This window comes from Otolemur garnettii, unplaced genomic scaffold (genome assembly GCF_000181295.1).
Source record: "Otolemur garnettii isolate 467f Iridium unplaced genomic scaffold, OtoGar3 scaffold00193, whole genome shotgun sequence".
Lineage (NCBI taxonomy): Eukaryota > Metazoa > Chordata > Mammalia > Primates > Galagidae > Otolemur > Otolemur garnettii.
This window is the reverse complement of record NW_003852588.1, coordinates 2,309,548-2,330,764: the sequence shown is the minus strand read 5'-3', so window position 1 is coordinate 2,330,764 and position 21,217 is coordinate 2,309,548. Positions and strand designations below refer to the sequence as shown.

Genomic DNA, 21,217 nt, shown 5'->3' with positions numbered 1-21,217 from the left:
CAACTTCCTCATCAATCCCATTGTTCTTACTTGCCATCCACATTCGGAATTCCACACCTGACATTTCAACAATTTCCTTCTGGTTGGAGTCCATCACTAAATAACTACTGTGATCCTTTGAGGATATTAAGACATCCTGTTTTTTCATGTTGCCAGAGTTCTTATGCTAGTTCCTTCTCATCTGAAACTTCTCTCAGCTCAAGACAGCTTTGTGATACATCTTTTCTCCTCAGCTAGAACTCTGTCACTCAATGAAGAGAAGGACAGCATCCCTGGATGACATGCTTGAGTTCTAATCCAGATGATTATCCATGCAGGAGAAGGGGGGATGTACTGTGAATGCATAACAATGATACTCTTGTGCATCACTCCATTCTCCTATGGTGGTCACAGGAATAAAGGCATACATGTTAGTTGGAGACAGAAGACAAATTTAAAAACATGCCCCAAATGGGAAGGAATAACCATACTTCTATTTCAAAAAAATTATAACTGGTTCTAAAAACATCAGATTTAAACTTAGACATTTTTCTTTTAAAAGGCTAGAAGACTGAAATCAAAGACAAGTACTATAAGCTATCTTTTCTTTATTTAAATTTTAAAAAATAATAAGCAAGTCTTTTAAAACTATAAATATCTGTATTATAGAAGCCCAGATTCAGAAAATTCTCCAACCAACTCTACCACATAAAGTTTCTCATTTTACAGAACACTGGAAATTTAGACAAAAAATTGATGGAAACAAAAAATACCATTAGGAAAAGTGCAGAAGATAAAACCAAACTGATCTACCTAATGCAACAAGAGAAAAAGCAACAAACTTCATAAAGGTAACGTCATTAAAAGGTATTTACTGGAAGCCCTAAGAAGTAAATTATTTTATACCCTGTGCTTAAAGTTTGTGAGTTGTACGATATTTTCTAAGCAATTAAGATTTGGAACTGAGATGAGAGGGAGGAGATAGAAATGACAGAAAATAAAACATGTAGAAGGCAATGAAACAGTTACAGAAAAGAAAGCATTTTAATATAAAATAACCATTTAAATCAACAGGTATACACAGGTTTAAGGGAGAAAGTATGCATGCAATACATATGAAGTACAATCTTTTGAACTTCTTAGTTCAAGAAGTCAGTCAAGTTAATCATTCAATTTTTAGAAAATCTTACATCCTTTTTGCTGCTGCTTTAATCCCAACTGCTTGCATTTTTTCACGCTGATGATTAACAACTCCACCATACAACTCGTAGGAGAGTAAATGAGAAAACTCCAATCTGTTCATTTTACTACATAAAGCCACAAAATGGTTGGCTGGAGACACATTTTAAACTGATAAAACTAGGAGTCTTAAAGACAAATTCCATTTCTTTTCTTTTTCTTTTCTTTTCTGAGACATAATCTTGCTTTGTCACCTTGGGTAGAGTACCCTGGCATCATAGCTTACAGCATCCTCAAATTCTTGGGTTCAAGTGATTCTCTTGCTTCAGCCTCCTAAGTAGCTGCTAGGACAACAGGCACCCACCACGATGCCAGGCTATTTTTAGAGACTGGGTCTTGCTCTCACTCAGACTGGCCTCAAACAAGTGAGCTCAGGCAATCCACCTGCCTCAGCCTCCTAGAGTGCCAAGATTAGAGGTGTGAGCTACCTATAAGGCACCCAGACCAAATTTCATTTCTTAACATTCTCAAAGCCGATAAATTACTAAAGATAATTAAACATGTAAATTTTTATGGTACTATTTTGACTAGGACTTTCAACATTAGCAGAAAACACAGATGAAAATAAAAGTTGAATTTCTTGGCTCAGCGCCTAAAGCACAGTGGTTATAGTGCCAGTCACATACACCAAAGTTGGCAGGTTCAAACCCAGCCTGGGCCAGGTAAACAACAATGAAAACTGCAACAAAAACAATAGCCAGGTGTTGTGGGAGATGCCTGTAGTCCCAGCTACTCAGGAGGCTCATGCAAGAGAATCGCTTAAGCCCAAAAGTTGGAGGTTGCTGTGAGCTGTGACACCACAGCACCCTACTAAGGGCGCCATAGTGAGACTCTGTCCAAAAAAAAAAAAAAAGTCAAAAGTCAAATTTCTTAGTCACATTAACAAAACAAATATTTCATAGTTTTGATTTCAAATAATCCTCTATCTTTACAACATGATTATGTATGGTTTTTTAATATTTAAAATTTCAACTTATTAACTTAAAGTCTCCCCAACTTTAGAAGCAAATATCAATGATTTTGAAAATTACCATGTATCAATCTTTCCCAGTAACTCTACAAGAATTGTACAAATTCTGAAATCACATTTAAATTTTATGATACTGCCCAGCAGAGATTATAAATCATCAATAGATAATGGTCTTTCTAGACTAAAAATGAAAACCATCTAAAGGTGAAGATAATTTGTCAAAAGAAATAAACCTCACCAATTCAAAAAGAATTAAGTGGACAAGTAATCTTATAAGTAAACAGGTAACATTACCTATAATAAACCCACCTAACAAATGAATTTGACATTTTCTACTCTAGTATCCTTCTAACCAAGCTTCTTAATGAGGTTTGCTCCCAGCTAACAGTTCAGAGTCTGAGCCCATTTACCTGGTTAAAATGGAAAACTAGCCAAGTACTGATAACTATTAAAATAGCCAGGTTTAACAGCTTACAAAGGTCTTGAGAAGAAAGATCTGGTCCACTTTTGCATACCACAGAAAATCTGATGGAAGTTATATTCTAACTCAGAAAAAGATACACAGGTAGATATTCACAAAACTTTCACAATGAATTTTATGGGAGGTAAAGGTAAGGTACAGAGACTGGGTGGGGAACATGCAAAAACTGCTGATTAAAAAGGTTTGGTAGAAACTACCTTTCTAGATTCTCAGAAAAGAGAAGTTATATAACTTACTGGAAGTGCACCAAATATAATTCTTTTGTTAATACCTCCCCTTACAAGGTATTTTTGGTATTTGCCTGGGTAAAACTACAGTTGCAGAGAAGAGGGTAACAGGGCAGCAGACTTCCGCAATGCCATGGTAGACTCACATGATGAAGTATTATGTCCCCATCCTACTCAATTTCCGATTACTCTCATGTAACTTCATCCTGGCAAAAATCTCTTTTCCAGGAATTCAGCTATTGTGTAAACAGAAAAAATTTATTCTCTTCAAAATTTAAAAAACTGAGTTCACCATTATAGAAAATCATCCCACCAACATTAATGCCACTTATGATACTTGAATCACCAGGACAACACATATGGATTAGTCCGCAGACATCTGTAGATGGTAGGTAGTCACAGGCAGTTGGCACAACAGACATGCAGTGGGACAAATACATATTAGTTGGAGACATAAGACATAAATGCATAAATATTCTTATTTTGCCCTTTCATCAGTGTTAAAGGAAAACCTTCAACATTACTCAGATGATTCTTATTTTCTCTCAAATCCAAACATTTTCATTATAAGTAATCTGATTCATTTTGTCTTCAAAGTGTAGTTATACTCAAATGTTTGTACTTGAAATGCATATTCCATGATAAAATTACTTCCTTTTAAATTTCTCCTTATGTCATATTAATAGGGCATATTTAAAATTTTACATTATGTATGTTGGTAGATAATTTTATATATTAATTTCATTTCATGATCATAAAGGGGACACTACAAAATATAAAAATGAGGTATGACATCTAAGAAGGTTACGAGCTACTGCATTATACCAATAATCTCTTTCTTTACTAATTGAAAATTTATCCTTTGCAATACTCAGTTGATTAAACCATTAAGAAAAACAAGTGGCTACCATATATACACAAGTAGGATAATAATTTTGCAGCTGCAGCAGCAAGAGGTAGTAACTAGATGAGGGTACAAGGGCTTTCTGGAATGTTGGCAAAAATTCTACTACTCATTCTGAATGGTAATTACCTGGGTATTTACTTTTTAATAATTTTTTAAAGTACACATTTTTCCTTTATGCAAACAGTAAAATTTTTTAGGAAAGCTGATACTTGGTGAAACCTTAAAAAACTGAAAAACAGTGAGAAGCAATTCTAATAAGAAAGTGAAATGAAACAATTTATGCACAAAGAAATATTCATGTTTTGAGGGTTTCTAACACTGAATTCCTATAAATGAGGAAACTCCTGTCATCGCCCAATATAAATGCTTAGTTTAGTATTTAGGAAATGATTATTGAAACAATCCATTTTAAGATCATCTGGTAATAAATTACATTAGTCACCAATCACAGGTACTGTTTGATATATACTTTTCTATGTTAAAGAGGAAATATCATTGTTTATAATAGCCTGTATAAAACAAAAAAATTGCACACAATACAGTTTATATTTATTTCCATCCTATATTGAAAAAAATCTATAATTATAATTCTACCTTTTAATTATATGGGTTGCCCTTCTTTAGTAGTTATAGCATCTCCTGCCACTAAATACTCTGTCCTAACACCTGTCAATGTAAGACAAAATCCTACTCCCAGCCCCAAATTCTTACAAACAGAAATGTAACAAATATAAATGTGACCTCAGAGTAAAAAAGTTTGAAGTCTGAAAAAACTTGAAAGCGAAGATTTCAAAAATGTAGGAAAATTTTAAGGCAGCTCACCCAGAAGGCAGTCCCAAGTGGTACTGGCCTGCCTCCTTCTGCCTGAAAACATATTTCTAGCATGAAATGTCCTTTTTACTCAGTCCCTATACCTAAAATTCAAGTATTCAGAACAATGACTTCCTCTTAAATAGTGGGACCTTTATTGTCTAAAACAACCAATCTTAAAAGGAAACTCAGTAAGCTTCAAAAACAAAAAATAAAAAAAGAGCTAAAGATAGAACCACTCTTAACAGTTTTTAAAAATTGTTACCAGGCCAGGCACAGTGGTTTGCATAATCCCAGCACTCTGAGAGGCCAAGGTGGGGGGATCTCTTGAGGCCAGCATCTTGAGACCAGCCTGAATAAGAGAAAGACCTTGTCTCTACAAAAAATACCAGGAGTGGTAGTGTGTGCCTGTAGTCCCAATGCTACTTAGAAGAGGCTGAGGCAGAAGGATCACCTGAGCCCAGGAACTTGAGGTTACAGTGAACTGTGATTGCACCTCTGTTCACTGTCTCCAAAGAAAAAAATTATCATCCATCCATAGTCTGATGTGGATTACTGATAAAATTTTCTTGAACTGCCGAGTTCAGTTGCAAAAAAAAAAAAAAAAAATCAACTGAGAAACAGCAGTTGACTTTCCCCCTCAACATTTTATCATAAAAAATTTCATACAGAAGTTGAAATAATTACACCAGGAACTCATATACTCACCTCTCAGATGCCACAAATCAACAATTTGCTGTATTTACTTTAAGGCTCTCTATCTGCCCTGTCCCACCATCCAATTAATTTTTGACACATTCCAAAGTAAACTGAAAATGACAGTACACTTACTCTTCATCAGTTCAATAAACATATCATTAAGAGTTTGGTATTTGGCTCAGTGCCTGTAGCTCTGCAGCTAGGACTCCTGCCACATACATCGGAACTGGAGGGTTCAAATCCAGACCAGGCCTGCTAAACAACAGTGACAACTGCAGCCAAAAACAAAGCCGGGCACTGTGGTCCCAGCTACTTGGGAGGCTGAGGCTAAAGAATCACTTAGGCCCAAGGAGGTTGCTGTGAGCTGTGACGCCACAGCACTCTGTCGAGGGCATCATAATAAGATTCTGTCTCAATTAAAAAAAAAAAAGTTTGGTATTTGTTTTCTACAAAGAGAATCAAATTTTAATTCAGGATAAACAGTGGTTTTTCATGGACAGTTCAGGAAGAGAAAAAGCCTGTGAAATGTAGCTTAAGAATAAACAGGCAATGTACATGAATTAATATTCATGAATTCTGTGATACCCATTTAGACTAGCTACTCAGAGGCTTCTCTAGCAGACAGTTCTCCTTGGGTCTCTAGCATGTGGGCACACCTTTCAGACTATCTTTTCAAAGATGTAGAGGATAGTGTATAATTATCTTAGAAGATAACATCTTTTTCCAGAGGAGAAAGGGAGGTTTGCCTACTATCCAACATAATAAAGTTAAGGTCTTCTGGAACAAAGGTCAGGGAAGTTTCTACATAGTGCAGCCCAATATGAAAAGTCCTTTAAAGCTCAAGGTTTTTACGATGCAAACCCTCTATGCAGGTAGCAGCCACCTGAACCTCTATGTCATCCCCGTGGAACACTGGAGGAAGGAGGAGCAGCAAAGAGAACTAACACAGATGTAAAGCTCATGCTGCCTACAGTAGCATAAATAATAGTCCTTTGTCTAACTCAGGAGTCTCATGTTTTCTCCAAACATCCACAGAATTGCAGTAGGCTAAATTTGCAATCCTTTCACAGTTCTTGACAAGGTCTTTCTAAAATAAATTCTTGCCCGTGAGGTACAGACTAAGTTAGTGATCTCTGGATGATTAACAGCAGGAAGTGCAATGAACCAAAAGCAATCTTTGAGGAGAAACACAACTGACCATACTATTCACATAAAACCTAAGTGGCTTTTCTTTCTTTTATTATTCACACATATGTCTTATCTCACTCAATTAGTCTATAACCTCCTTAAGAAACATGCAATTCATCCCTGAATAAACTAGAGTAACAAAGGTTTTAAGTTATAATAGCTGCTCCATATATATTTATTGAGTGAATACACACTAGAAATATGCTTGAATGGTCATGTGGTAAGAATTCTTTTAATCAACACAGAACAACAAATATTACAAGAATACATGTTCAGTTTCAAAGGCTATGACTCTCTTCATAATCACTTATTCCTACCATTACCTTTTCCCTCCTTCAGTCTACCTGTACTGAAATAGAAAAGATAAAAATCCTAATGAGAGCTGGATGCTCCACTCAAATACATAAACATAGCTAAAGCAATGTATGTAGATGATCAATATGTTTCCACAGATTTTAGCAAATTAGCCAAGTTGTATCACTGATTACACCATTCCTCAGTTACATAACTGTTACATCATAAAGATTATGTTGCTGAACATGTATCCTACCATGTTAACTTAAAATAATCATACACATGAAACACATATTGTGTAATATACAGAACACCTACTAAGAATTTCCACAATAGTAGTTGCAATGCCAACAGTATAACAGAAGTTTTTATAATAACTAGGTAAGCATTTATCGGGCACTCATGTTTCTATAACTTTGCATTAATGATTTAGCCCTCATAACAAGTCATGAAGTAGATACTTTCGTTATATATTAACCCCATTGTACAGATGATTCAACGCAGACCCAGAGGAGTTAAAACACTAGTCTAAGGTCATACACGTATAATTACAAAGCAATGGCAGTGGGAACTCAAATCAGGTTTGACTCCAGGGCCTGAATTCTCATAGTTCTATGTATTTCCTAGATGTAAGGATTTTCTAATTCATAAACATTCCAAATAGATTTCTGCAACATGAAAATACAGTCAAATTAGCAATATTTAAAAAAGATTTCTAAATGGGTTTGAGTTCAGCATTAACGTTGGTCCCATAGGTTAATGATGAAAATTTCCAGATATTAGTATCAAACACTGAAAAAATATTTTAAACATTTTACATACAAGAAAGCCCTAAAGTATTACATTCTAAATTTTAAAAATAAGTCGTCTTCCATTTTTATATATGTTTTTCAAACATATTGAAATATCAGGCTTGATGCTCCATGAAGGCTGGGTCTTTGTTTTTGTTCTCTGCTATATCCACAGCAGACAGAACAATGCCTGGCATAATAGGCAGTGAATAAATATCACTGTACAAATACTCATGTACAGATAAACAGGACTGTGTTTTCCAGAAAAGAAAATAAGTTTTAGTTCTATTTTTAAAAATTTATTAGTTTTAAAGTACTAAAAAAATTTTTATGAAGTTTTACTCACACAGCAAAAGTATGGAACCTGAGATTAATGCAAAAGCAAGATCTCACTATTTTACGTAAACCTCTAATATTTAAATTTTTTAATGAGGGAGACAGTGAAGAAAGGGGGGAAATCTTTAATTACTTAAACTACTTCATTGTCCTTGTTTACCCATATCACATAATCAATAAACAGATTCAGACTGTAAAGTGAAAACTCTTCAAAATTCACTTAATACCACAGAATGTACTCATTTTTTTAATAAGAGAATTTTACAATCTAAAGGAGTAAAGTTATAGTTTCCTTTAAATAGTTTGAAGAAGTTACCAAGAGGTAGGGACCATGTCTCTTACTTCTTTTGTACCACTTTCACAGTGTAATATTGTTCTGGTTATATAGGTAAATACTCATCCATCGCCTTCACTTAAAAAAATACCTAAATGGCAGCACCCTGAGCTCAGTGGGTAGGGTGCCAGCCACATACACCGAGGCTGGAGGGTTCAAACCAGCCTGGGCCAGCTAACACAACAATGACAACTATAACAAAAAAATAGCCAGATGTTATGGTGGGTGCTTGTAGTACCAGTGACTTGGGAGGCTGAGAGTTAAGCCCAAGAATTTGAAGTTGCTGTGAGCTGCAACACCACAGCACTCTACCCAGGGTGACAGCTTGAGACTCTGTCTCAGGGGGAAAAAAAAAAAAGAACTTAAATCAAAAGTCACAACATTTTATTCTCTTCATTCCTTTGGAGGCCTTTTCAAGAGAGAAAGGCTAGTTACTGTTATGTTATACTGCGATGACTTTTTTTTTAAGTACTGAATTAGAAGCTTAAGATCTAAAACCATTACCTAGGAGACTGACTTTGGGCAAATCACTTCACCTCTCTATCCCAGTCTAACCCCCTTCATTTTAGAATTAGTAGGCAAAATGAACTATCTCGAAGGCTCCTCTCAGCTCTAAAATTATGTGACCTTTTGATTAACTCACTTGACCTACCTTAGTGAAAAAATGACAAACATGGGAGGTCACAATTCAGTCCTAACCCATCATAGCCTTACTGACATTGTATATAAATTTTATATAAAACTAAACATTTTGGAAGTGCTTTGTAAGGCATTTTGATGCATAAACTGCTCATTTTGACCTAAACAATCCTGGTGATACATTGCTGAAAACAAGGGCGGGAAAGTAAGTAAAATGTCTTCATACAGAAGTAGAACATTTTGATTTGCAATATAAATTATATGTCCTTCCACTCTGCAGCCTTCTAAAGAATAAGATATGCAGGTACAGAAAAAATTACTTGAAAAGGCATGATGTTTGTGTTCGAGACTGAACATTAGATGTGCACGCTACTTAATTTCACATCAGAAATAGGTGGTCCGGCTCGGCGCCTGTGGCTCAACCGGCTAAGGTGCCAGCCACGTACACCTGAGGTGGCAGGTTCAAATCCCCAGCTTGGACCCGCCAAACAACAATGACGGCTGCAACCAAAAAATAGCCGGGCATTGTGGCGGGCGCCTGTGGTCCCAGCTACTTGGGAGTCAGAGGCAGGAGACTCGCTTGTGCCGAGGAGTTGGAGGTTGCTGTGAGCGTGATGCCATGGCACTCTACCCAGGGGGATAGCTTGAGGCTCCATCTCAAAAAAAAAAAAAAAAAAAGAAATAGGTGGTCCATATCTAAATTGTTTAAATTAGGATGTAAGGAAACAGAAGAGAACGGACATTTGAGGGAAAACTGAAATAAATTATTTTATATCATTTAGATGTAATGTTTCTATGAGAAGCAAAATGTTTATAACATAAGAATATGATTACAATAATCTTAACTGAGAAATGCAGAATATAAATACACTTGAGTTATACACAGCATACAAAAAGAAATACATCAAACGTTAACAGTGCTTATATCTAGGTGGTATAATGAAGTAATTTTTATCTGCTTTATGCTAGCTATATTTTTTTTCAACTTTCTACAGTAAGCATGATTTTATCACAGAAAGGACTTTTAAACATTAGCTTAATTTACTCATAAAACTTTTTATTTGTAATAAAGTTGTAGGGCAGGGGAGGAAAATGGAAAAGAATCAGAGGCAGATTTTCTGAGGATTCTGTTGGTACTGAGGGAATAATGCTCAGAAAACAAGATCAAGAGAGTTCTTCCCTTATACATTTTATAAAAGAGTAAAATTTTTTCACAGAGAAAACAAGCTAAACAGGAAATGCTCTGTTTTAAAGGCACGCTGTACCTTTAAAGTAGGATAATCAATTCATGTCAGATTATCCAAATATTAAAATTATACATGAAATATTAATATTCACACATACACAGACATATGAAATATACAGATACAAAATAAAGGGCTGTCAAAACATAGGCCAAAAACACAGATCAAACTATATTACAAACTGGTACTTTTAAAGCTCACTCAATATTAACGATTCTTTATCAATCAACATCTCCATTTTTTTAAATCTAATCATGTTCTAAAAAGGCTGAAATACACATAACTAAATGTCTTGTTCTTTTAAATATAAACTTTGAAAACACTCCCAAACATTCATAACACCAGTTACAAAGAACATCCCCAATGCCAGAGGAAAGCAGCCAACGCGGCTGTGGTACATTAATGGTACCTAAGTCATCGCAAATGATGTTCCGCGTGGGCAGGATATGATGGCTCATGCCTGTAATCTCAGTACTTTGGGAAGCAGAGATGGGGGAACTGATGTGAGGCCAGCGCTCAGAGAACAGCCTGGACAACATAGTGATATCCCATCCCTATAAAAAACATTTTTAAAAATTAGCCAGGCTTGGGCGGCACCTGTGGCTCAAAAGAGTAGGGCGCCAGCCCCATATACCAGAGGGGGCGGGTTGAAACCCAACCCCGACCAAAAAAAAAAAAAAAAAAACCTGGAAAAAAAAAAATTTAGCCAGGCATAACAGCATGTGCATGTGCCTATAATCCACCCTCCCCTGTGGCGCAGTGAGGACTGCTTAAGCCTAGACAAGCCTAGATGTTCAATCCTACAGTGAGAAGCAAGGATCAGGACAGTGCAGGCCAACCTGCTCTTAAACAAAAGAAAATCTATATGGATGTTTCTTCTATAAACATTTAAGACATGAGTCTAGATTGTGTTTATAAATTGTAATGTTATAGAACAATAATGTAAAATATTTTCAGAAATTAAGTCTAATCTTAAGGAAATTTTTGTTACAAAGAACAAAATCATACTTAAAAGTGTGATTATAAATATATAAATAAATGCGCAATTTCAGTGGCAGAAAAAATGAGGTATACACTGGCCTCACAGAAGGGGGCTACAGCATTCAAGAAAAACTAATTCCTGAGATTGCAAGATCTCTTGGCATGCTTTTCTCTGCCTATTTTCTCTCAACTGGTTGCTTCTGCTTGCACTGACCCAAGTCAGCCACTATCTGTCTCCTCTGTAAGACCTTAAAGCTCTAAGCCTATGACTATCTAACCAAAGTTGTGTTTTGAGGTGACACAACCAAATTTTAACTGGTCAGTCACTAGCACATGCCTGTATGTTGGTTGGTGGTGGGTCTAGAATATAAAAAGTCTTTTCCCATGGAGCCAGCTATACTTGATTTCCTGTGTCACTGAGATAGCCTATACAAATAAACTCTTAATTGTGATTTGGTTCTCCACAATAAAAAAATTCCTAACTGAAACAAGACTGGGTTTCATAATTACTGAAAACATGTTCAAATTTACAATTCTATGACACATATTTCACTTTATAAAAATAATCTAGAACAGTGGTCCCAATCACCCTAGAAACTTACCTAGTGCATAGGCTTACCTGGGATCTTTAACATAATCTAGGGGCTGCGATCATTCTCAGAGAAATAAATACCCCCAAAACAAACCTATCATACTTCTCACAAAAGGCCATCAACTGATGCCATTGAGTAAGAGCTCAATGAAACTTATCACCTTTATGTACAGTTATGTTACAGGGAGGGTAGTTATAAATTAGGTACACTTTCAGCTTACCCTTGATTTGTGAACTGTTATTGGACGGTTAGAAACATTAGACTTATTTTCTACTTATCTTTACCCTTCCTAATTACAAAAAAGTCCTGAGATTGTGTAAAACCACTATATTATAATGAAGAAAAAATAAAGTAACACAAGGACAGGTGAAACCTTTGATCTATTCTCCTACAGGTATCAAATTTAATAAATTCTTTTAAGCTTTTTCTCTTATAAAAAACACTACACATGCATTACAGAAATCTTGAAAAACAGAGAATAACAAAAATATAAAAATAAAAGATACCCTAACCCTGAATTAGAGCTAAAGACTACTAATATTGTTTTCCAACCTTTTCTTCTCCATATATTACCATAAGTGAGCTTAAACAATTTTTCAATGAAAAGTGGCACCACCAATCAACTTAACATCACTAAAAGTGCAACAACCCAACACTACATTTGATACAACATGATACCTCTATCAGGTATTTTTATCATAAAATACTGAAACCCTTAAATCTACCTCCAAATTTATGAGAAACACATGTCAGACTTAACTAGAATATGAGACTTTCTACTGTACAACTGACATGAACTTCCAACAAGTCAGTGGCATGATTAAAAAACAAAGGTAGAAGAAGGTACTGTTTTAAGATTAAGACTTAAGATACATGGCAACCATATGCAATGCATAAATTGAACAAAAAAACAAAAACAAAGGAATGGAAGTGGGGAAATTTCCATAGACTAAATATTAGATGATATTAAAGAATTATTAATTATTATTAAGTTGGTTTGTTAAGTGATAATGGTTATCATGATTATGCAAAGAAAATGTCCTTTTTGTGGGTTAGAAATGCAAACTCAGGCATCTAGGGATGAAACGTTATGCTAACCAAGATTTGTTTTAAAAATATTGAGCCAAACAAAAATATGTTTTTCTTCCAAAACAACTTCTTCATGACTGAAAAAAAGTAAGATCCATCCTACATTATCTCCTACCTCTCAAAGACAAGTAAGACTTCACTGAATGGGCACAGTAAAATACAAAGGCAACAAAAAACAAAGAGGTCAGCAAGTGCCTATGAGAAAATAACACAGACCATCTCTGCATGGTAAAGAAAGGCCTTAAAGAAAATTCAAAAAAAGGTACCTGGGGGATTGGGAGAATGGGAAGTGTAGGTCTAAGAAGACAAAAGTAGCAAATATGAAAGATGAGCAAGTCTAGAAATCTAATACCAAACTCTGAAGAACTAAAAATCAGTCAGGTCTTCCTAATTCTTTATATTCCACTTCACAGAAAAACAGCATTTTCTTTTCATACTCAATTGCCATATATTCACACAAACCTTTAGAGCAGCGGTTCTCAACCTGTGGGCTGCGGCATTAGGAAAGTTGAGAACCACTGCTTTAGAGCCAGGATACCCAAGAAATCAACTAGTCCTACCTCTCACTTTACAAATGAAAAAATGGTGAAGCACAAAGATGAAACCATCTACCTAGGAGGTTAGTCAACCCTTTAAAAAATACCCTACTACCCCTTTTCTGGAACTCCAAAATTTTGAAAACACAAGTATCTGCAAAGGCAGATGAAAGGGCCAATTTAAAAGAAAAAATGGAAATTACAGAAGAAATTATCCAAGTCTTATTAATTCAATCAAACTGTATTGGGCAATCATTCTATGATGCCACATATTAAGTATGGACAGAAAGATAAAAGAAACAAGGTTTCTTTATTATTTATTATTCTCAAGTAAGTCACAGTAAAATATGAGACAGAAAAGTGTGTGTGTGTATATATAGTAACAATGTAGTAAGTGCTGTTATTACAGATAAGCACAAGCATCAAGGAAGTAGTAGTGACCAACCTAGGCAGACTTTTAAAGACTTTACAGGAGGAAGTGATTCTTAAAGGAGGGAGGACCGCTATTCCTAGGAAAACACATGGCAAAGTTATGCAAAGTTGTGCTAAGGCTTGGAGAGTTTGAGGAACTGGTTTCATATAGCCAAAGCTATGGGCAGAAAAGAGTAAGCATTGAGAGGTAGTTTGAGAGGTAAAGCAGTGACTTCTGGACTTTTTCAAGTACGTAATATGGGAAAACATTTCAGGTTCTTTAAGCACAGAACATTTGCCTTTTGTATAGGCTAATTCTTGCAGCAATGTGAAGACAGGCTGAAGAGCTGACACTAAATAAAAAGGGACATAGAAAAGAAAACCAAATATAATCATGGGAAGTAAGGTATTTATCCAAAACCCAGACCTCCCCTTGAGCAACACAACTATATAACCAAATGCCTACTTGGCACCTCTTCATTAATATCTTGAGAGAACCTAAACATATCTACCAGAGCTAGAAAGATGAGGATCTTCCTCCTACTTCCTCCCTCACACCACCAAATAAAACATTTAATCCTCATCCAGATATCTAGTTTGTTAGTCCAATGAATGGGACCACCATTTCCCCCAGTTATGTAAGCAGAAATCTCAGCAACACCCCTAACACCTAATACTATTTTCTCTCAGTGTGTGTATCTAATAGACCATCAAGCCTCACTGATTTGACCTTTTTACTTTTCACTGCCTCCAACATCATTTCAGTCCAAATGGTCACTGCTTGCCAGGACTACCGCAGCTGCCTAACTCAACTTTCTCCTCTCTTATTTTATACACTGCTACCAGAATTATTTTTTTAATGCAAATATGATGTTACTCTATGCCCTCTACCTTTTCTGCCCCCTAGCCTCCAGACTCCAAACACACACACACACACACACACACACACACACAGGTACATACACACACAGAGACACACCTCCTGGCTTTGAAGAAAACAAACTCCTAACTTGACTTACCAAACCAGCACTACACTCATCTTGTCTATTTCCATTAGTGCACACTGACCTCTTTTAATCTTTTAACTGTTTCCCGTCCTCTTTTGCCACAAGATCTTAAAATATGAATTTTCCTTTCCTCCTCACCTGAATAACTTCTACTTATTCTCAGAACCAGCCAGATCTAAGTTCCCTATCTTACATCGTCATAGCACTACATACCTCTTCATAGTTAGATTTCATTCTTCCAATTATCCCATTAGAATTGCCCCATGAAAAGAAGGATTATGTTTTATTCACAAATGTAGTTCCAATACTTATTCATCATACTTGACAGAGCAGACACTCAACTAATGTAAGTATACTAGTAAGATTCCCAATTAAATGCATTTTAAAGATAAATGCATTTTAAATCCCTTTAAAAAGGGATAGAGTCAAGAGATTATCTCATGAGTAGAAAGACTGTATTTTTTCTCTGCTTCAGGAATCTCAGCAACGGATCTTAATTATTTGATGTTTAGAGTTGTTTCTGGTATGAGAAACCATAATGTCACTAAAAAATAAAAGTATGGGAAAAAAGTAGGCTTGAATGGAAAAAAATCACTTGAGATACGTTGAGTTTGAGATGTCTACGTAACACTCGAATCCAAATAGTTAATAAACAGTTATTTTAGTGCATGTGGTTCTTGACTGACTGTAAGGTCTAAATTAAAATAATACAGCTTCAGGTGTGCAGCATACATGCAGACAGAATGCAAGGAAGACAAAGAGCAACCCTCTCAACAAGTGATTTTCAACCCCATGACGCGGCACGCTGGGGTGCCGTGAGAGGATCTTGGGTGTGTGAAGAAAGTTTTTAAAGATTATTTTCGAAAGAAGTTCAAAGAAAAATACATTCTTTTTTTTACTCTTTTTTTTAAATCAACATCATTTAAATGTGCCGTGGAAGTTTAACTGTATGTTCAAGTGTGCCGTGAGATAAAAAAAGGTTGAAAAACGCTGTTTTAAACAATGAGACTGAAGAAAGTTCACAAAGGTAAAAATGAAGTCAAATCAGAATACCAGAAACATTAGCATTTAAGAAAAAGAAGGTCATAAATGAAACAAGAAAAGGAGGAAAGAAGAAAGAAAACAAGGAAGTCCGAAGAACTGAGTTTTTAAAGAGAACTGTCAGTAATGTCAAGCGCCAGAAAGTGGCCAAGCGAGATAAAACTGGAAATGATCGATGCAGGCAGCAATAAGTAATGGAAAGTAATGGCAATTAGGATGGAAAGAGGACTACAGCAGACCCAGTGAAAAGAAGATAAGGAACTGCAGAAACAAGGAAAGCAAACTCTTTTTTCAAAAAGTCTGAATGCACAGGGTATGAAGGACAGGGAGGGAAAAATGTACTAGTAGGAATTGGGGGTCAAGAAAGTTTTTGTGGGCTTTTTTGCTTACTTTTTAATAAAATACTATGGTGTATTTATATGTTAAAAAGGAAGCCAGTGGTTGAAAACATGAGGGAAAACATCTGATGGAACATGGTCTAAGTATGAGTCATAAGGGATTTTACCTTAGCCAGCAGCAAAAACAGAACAAAAAGAAAGCTGGATGGATATAAGAAGGATTTTTCTTTTTTTTTTTTTGAGACAGAGCCTCAAGCTATCCCCCTGGGTAGAGTACCATGGCATCACAGCTCACAGCAACCTCCAACTCCTGGGCTCAAGCGAGTCTCCTGCCTCAGCCTCCCAAGTAGCTGGGACTACAGGCGCCCGCCACAACGCCCGGCCATTTTTTTTGGTTGCAGCCATCATTGTTGTTCGGCGGGCCTGGGCTGGGGATTCGAACTGGCCACCTTAGGTGTATGTGGCTGGCGCCTTAGCCGATTGAGCCACAGGCACCGAGCCAGAAGGATTTTTCTTTCTCGGGAAAGAAAGTATACCTGTATGTAGATGAAAGATGTTACAAGAGAGAGAAGACAGCACATCACAAAAAAGACTATGCCACAGTCAAAATGAAAAAAATACTTTTACCCTGTGAACACTTTTAAGGGATGAAACAATAAAATGACATTTATGTTTTAGGGGAGTTAGGAGTAGGGAAGTTATTACCCCAGGGGTTTGGTACAGCCACAATGAAACAGAAGGACCTGACTGGAAAAACCAAAAATAAGATAAACATCGGGGCGGCGCCACCTGTGGCTCAAAGGAGTAGGGGGCATCAGCCCTGTATGCCAGAGGTGGAGGGTTCAAACCCAGCCCTGGCCAAAAACTGCAAAAAAAAAATTAATAATAAGATAAACATCCAGCTAGAGAGTAGTAGTCTTAATGCTACTTCTCTTCTTAATGATGTGCTGATGCTGATACCACAGGGCTCCTGGTGCCTCAGTTTAATTTTCTCTGTTGATTTATTACTTTGAGCCACCTCCAACAGAATGATTTTGGTTTACTTTCTTCTCTTCTTAATCAACGAGAAAAATAAATTCAGAAATTATTTTAGCATTTTCTAAACTTTCTTCTTCAAACTTTCCTCCAAATCTGCTAATAGGCGGGAGAAATAAAATGCTGTATAATATAAAGGAAGAAATTTTATAATGTAAGAATTGTAAAGACAAAAAAGTTTTTCACATAAAGTACCAAATTTTGAATCTGAAATCTAGGTCAATTTACTGCCAGGATTTAAACAATGTAATATGAAAAAATATGGTATCACCTCTTTTGCTTTACTAACATAACGAAAGAACCACTTCATAACTTCTTACACCATAAAGTGTTTTTGTATATTAACTGCATAAAACAGTAATTTTTTTTAATAAACTACAGACGTATACAGAAAATGTATTGAACTGGTTATCTCCTTGAAAATCTTGCAAAGTGCTGATAATTCATCTCAAAATGTGTACAAAATGTATATAAGCTGTAGGTGTATAAACAAAAAGCATCCAATCTCAGAATGATTTCATCAGTCACTCCTGGAGAAACATGTGAGTCAAATGTAGACTAAAAATAAAAGAAGAAGAAGAAGAAGAAGAAGAATCTATTAGAAGATGACATGACCAAAAAATTCTGCAAAATTATGTTTTAACAGAACTTCATTTAAACTAAAAGTGGGTGATTTAGGACAAGTCAGTTAAATAATTTGTTTTAACATCAAACTAATCACAAGTAGAATGCAGATTCTAAAGGAGTCTCCTTAGTATTGAGCTTCGCATTTATACGTAAAGGGTTCCATGAAACCAAACTAGTATTTCCCTTTCAGTTAACATTCAGAATGAAGAAATCAAACCCCAAATGTCAGCACTTACTTCATCCTTCTGTCTCCTAATCCTCTCCATACCTTCACCTTTAAACAGAAGCATACTACAAACTACTAATGGACACTGTAGTACCACACATCATCTCCAATCAGTTGTTTACTCAATCACTCCCTTTGCCCCAACCACTCCTGAAAGTAAAAACAAGCCTTGAAGGCTTCCTAAAAGGGTGCTGTGGGGTGGGGGACAAGAGGAGGCCTTCTTTCCTCAGACACTATTGTCTCTTATACTATCTGTATGCCTCTTCTGTCTCCCTCACAAGGCTCAGAGTTCTTCATTATTTTCGCTGGTAACAGAAGAACCTATTCTATAATAATGGCCATAAATTCTTCCATACCACTGCGTAGAGTTTTTGGTTCTTTTATAAAAACCTTCTCAATTGGTTCAATGTCTGTAGCTCAGAGGCTAGGGCGCCAGCCACATACACCTGAGCTGGCAGGTTCAAATCCAGCCCAGGCCTGCCAAACAAGACAACTACAATCAAAAAATAACTGGGCACTGTGACAGGCGCCTATAGTCCCAGCTACTTGGGAGGCTGAGGCAAGAGAATCACTTAAGCCCAAGAGTTTGAGGTTGCTGTGAGCTGTGACTTCACTACACTCTACCCAAGGTGACACAGTGAGACTCTGACTCAAAAAAAAAAAAAAAAAAAAAAAGCTCTTCTCCATTATTATTAATCTTACTATAGCAACATTACAACTTCCCCTAGGAAGGAATCTTCAAACTCTACAAGACATTTCTTGGCCTAATACTGAATTTAAAGGCTTCTAAATCTCTAATGGCAATTCCTCTGATTATCCAGTAGAGGAAATTTTCTCTGTAAACTTATCCTGTCAAAAGGTAAACATAAAACTAAAAAGCCATTCATCACAAGATTTGTATTCATTTTTTTCAGCTTAAGAGAATAGCTACTTGAGTTAGGTAATTTCATGATTTCTCAAAGGTTATTTCCCCCCAGCTCAAACTATGTAAAATCATGCAACACGAATAAAATATGCAATAAAATGTATTCACTGCACCTCAAAGTATTTCTTAGAGTTCTTTCAAATTCAAATCCTTACCTATCAGCTTGCTTATATTCCCATTCAAAAATATTTAGTAAATGCACTAAAAACCTTGCAAAGAAATTATGAAATATTACTCTCATAACGCCAAGATTTTTTTTTAATTCCTAAAGCTATAGTTTTTCCTATGGAAAACAAAGTAGCTGTGAGGGTTTTTGGACTCAACCTCTCCCAACAATAAAAGATTTAAGATTTTTTTCTTTTAGCACTGGAACTGCTATACATACACCTTACAAAAACTGTTCTCACTGCAGCTACTGAAACTGAAACACAACGAAGGGGATGCACTTTACTGCTTTCTATTTGGATCTTCATACTATTTCAGTATTCCTCAATTTAGGAAATACTAAAAAACCAAAGTTTAAACTTTCTTCTCTAAAGTACCCTACATATGGAAAAGCAAACAGACCCAACAGCCCCTGGGATTCTTCAGGAACCACCAAGTCAGACTAAAAATTTACCACATGCAGTACCATAAAATAAGTCAATGGAGACGCAGAGCTGTGTGACACCTTATCAGCCTTCTCAGGGTTTGTTGGGAAACTGCAAACGTAAAGGCAAAAGTGAAAATACTAATGACTCCTCAGCAAAAGAGCTAAAACGAAAAGGCTAAACAAGAGCAAATATCAAGTCTGCCCGTACGCGGACGCCAAGTGAAATGTCGTTTATCAGAAGAACAGAAGACCTACTACTATTAACCTACAACTATCCACGCCGCGCTGACGCATAGCTCTCCTGCCCGCACGCGCCTGGGGCTCCGCCAGCATAACCCGGTAAGTCATAACCAGACACCTCGACCTCCCCCCAACACTCCATATACCTGACAGCCGAATTACGAACTGGGTGGAAAGGTAAGGAGCAACACCCTCCACCAAGACCGAGAGCCGGCTCCACCCAGCTCTCCTGCGAGCCAAAGGGCGGCTGAGGGGTGGTTCTTACTCCCAACCGGGTCCAGGGACCGCCGCTCCGCGCCGCGCCCTCGCCTGGTCCCGCCATGGACAGTGGCTGGCCGGCGAGGGACGCAGCCTGCGCCACCTCTGGACCCCTCTCCGCCGCAGACCCGAGCACACGCTCTCAGGTCACCACCCACCCACGCCGTCCCAGAGCGTGTCGTCGGCCCCTTAGGACCAAGGACACTAGCCCGGCGGACCGCGGCGCGGGCGGGACCACGGGCCGGACTCCCGGGAGGCGCCCCCGCGGGACCGCAAGATGGCGGCGGCCGCGGCGCCAGGGCCCGGCTCCCCTTCCCCTCGCCCGGCTCCCCTTCCCCTCGCCCGGGCCGGCGCGCGCACCGAGGCGCGGGCAGAGGAAGGGAGCGGGCCAGAGCCAAGGGCAGGCCGGCCGAGCAGAGGCGGAGAGGGAACAGCCGGGAAATGGAAAAAGCCGGGGCGTGGGGGAGGGGACGCTGCCCCAGACCGGGGCCACCGACGTGCCCTCGGTACCCGCCGCCCGCTCGCCAGCCCTCAAGCCCTGCGCTCACCCCACGAAGGTGTTCTCGTCCTGCCTACCTTTGAATTTGAGATCTGTGGGCGGATCGAGGACCAGGATCTGCTCGTGCTTGGCCATGGCCCCGGAGGCGGACGCCATCGGAGAGACAGCGCTGAGCGGGGGCGCGCCCGCGGCGGCGGTTTGGTGGCTGGGAGTGGGGGGGACGGCAGCGGCACCGGCTCGGCCGAGCTCTAGAACGGGGCCAGGCTCACGTCTCCCGAGCCTCCACGCCTGCCTCTGTGTCACCGGCTCGGTGGGCCGCCCGCTGGGTCAGCAGGTCCCAGTCTCACAACTGACTCAACCCCACACCAGCCGCCACGGCCACGCGCACTGCGATCTTCCGCGCCCCACGTGACGGCTTCTACGTGCTTACGTGCGCGCCCCGGCGGCCGGGAGTCCCTCGCGCTTGTCTAGCCCTCCAGGCCTGCCGGGCGCGGCGCGGAACTGGTGCGCCTGCGCACTCCCGGCCTCGCCGTGGCACAGAGCACAACACAGCTGTCAAGGGAACGGGTGTGGATAGGGGGCGGAGCAAAGTTCTAGGACCTACACCGTGCGCAGCGCCGGGCAAGAAGGTCAATCCTTTGTCACGTTGCGCTCCGAATGGGAAAATAGACAAGCTGCCGT

The 21,217-nt window shown here is 38.3% G+C and overlaps 1 protein-coding gene across 2 annotated transcripts in view; it reads right to left on the bottom strand.

Moving 5' to 3' along the window:
* The window catches only part of VAPA (VAMP associated protein A), a 49,999-nt gene extending 29,010 nt beyond the window's left edge, over positions 1–20,989 (bottom strand). For both annotated transcript variants that reach the window (XM_003801007.2, XM_003801006.2), the window contains exon 1: positions 20,614–20,989. In XM_003801007.2, the coding sequence (XP_003801055.1) occupies positions 20,614–20,692 (79 nt within the window). In that variant the 5' untranslated portion in view covers positions 20,693–20,989. The remainder of the gene's footprint in view (positions 1–20,613) is intronic.
* Positions 20,990–21,217: the final 228 nt, after the last annotated feature.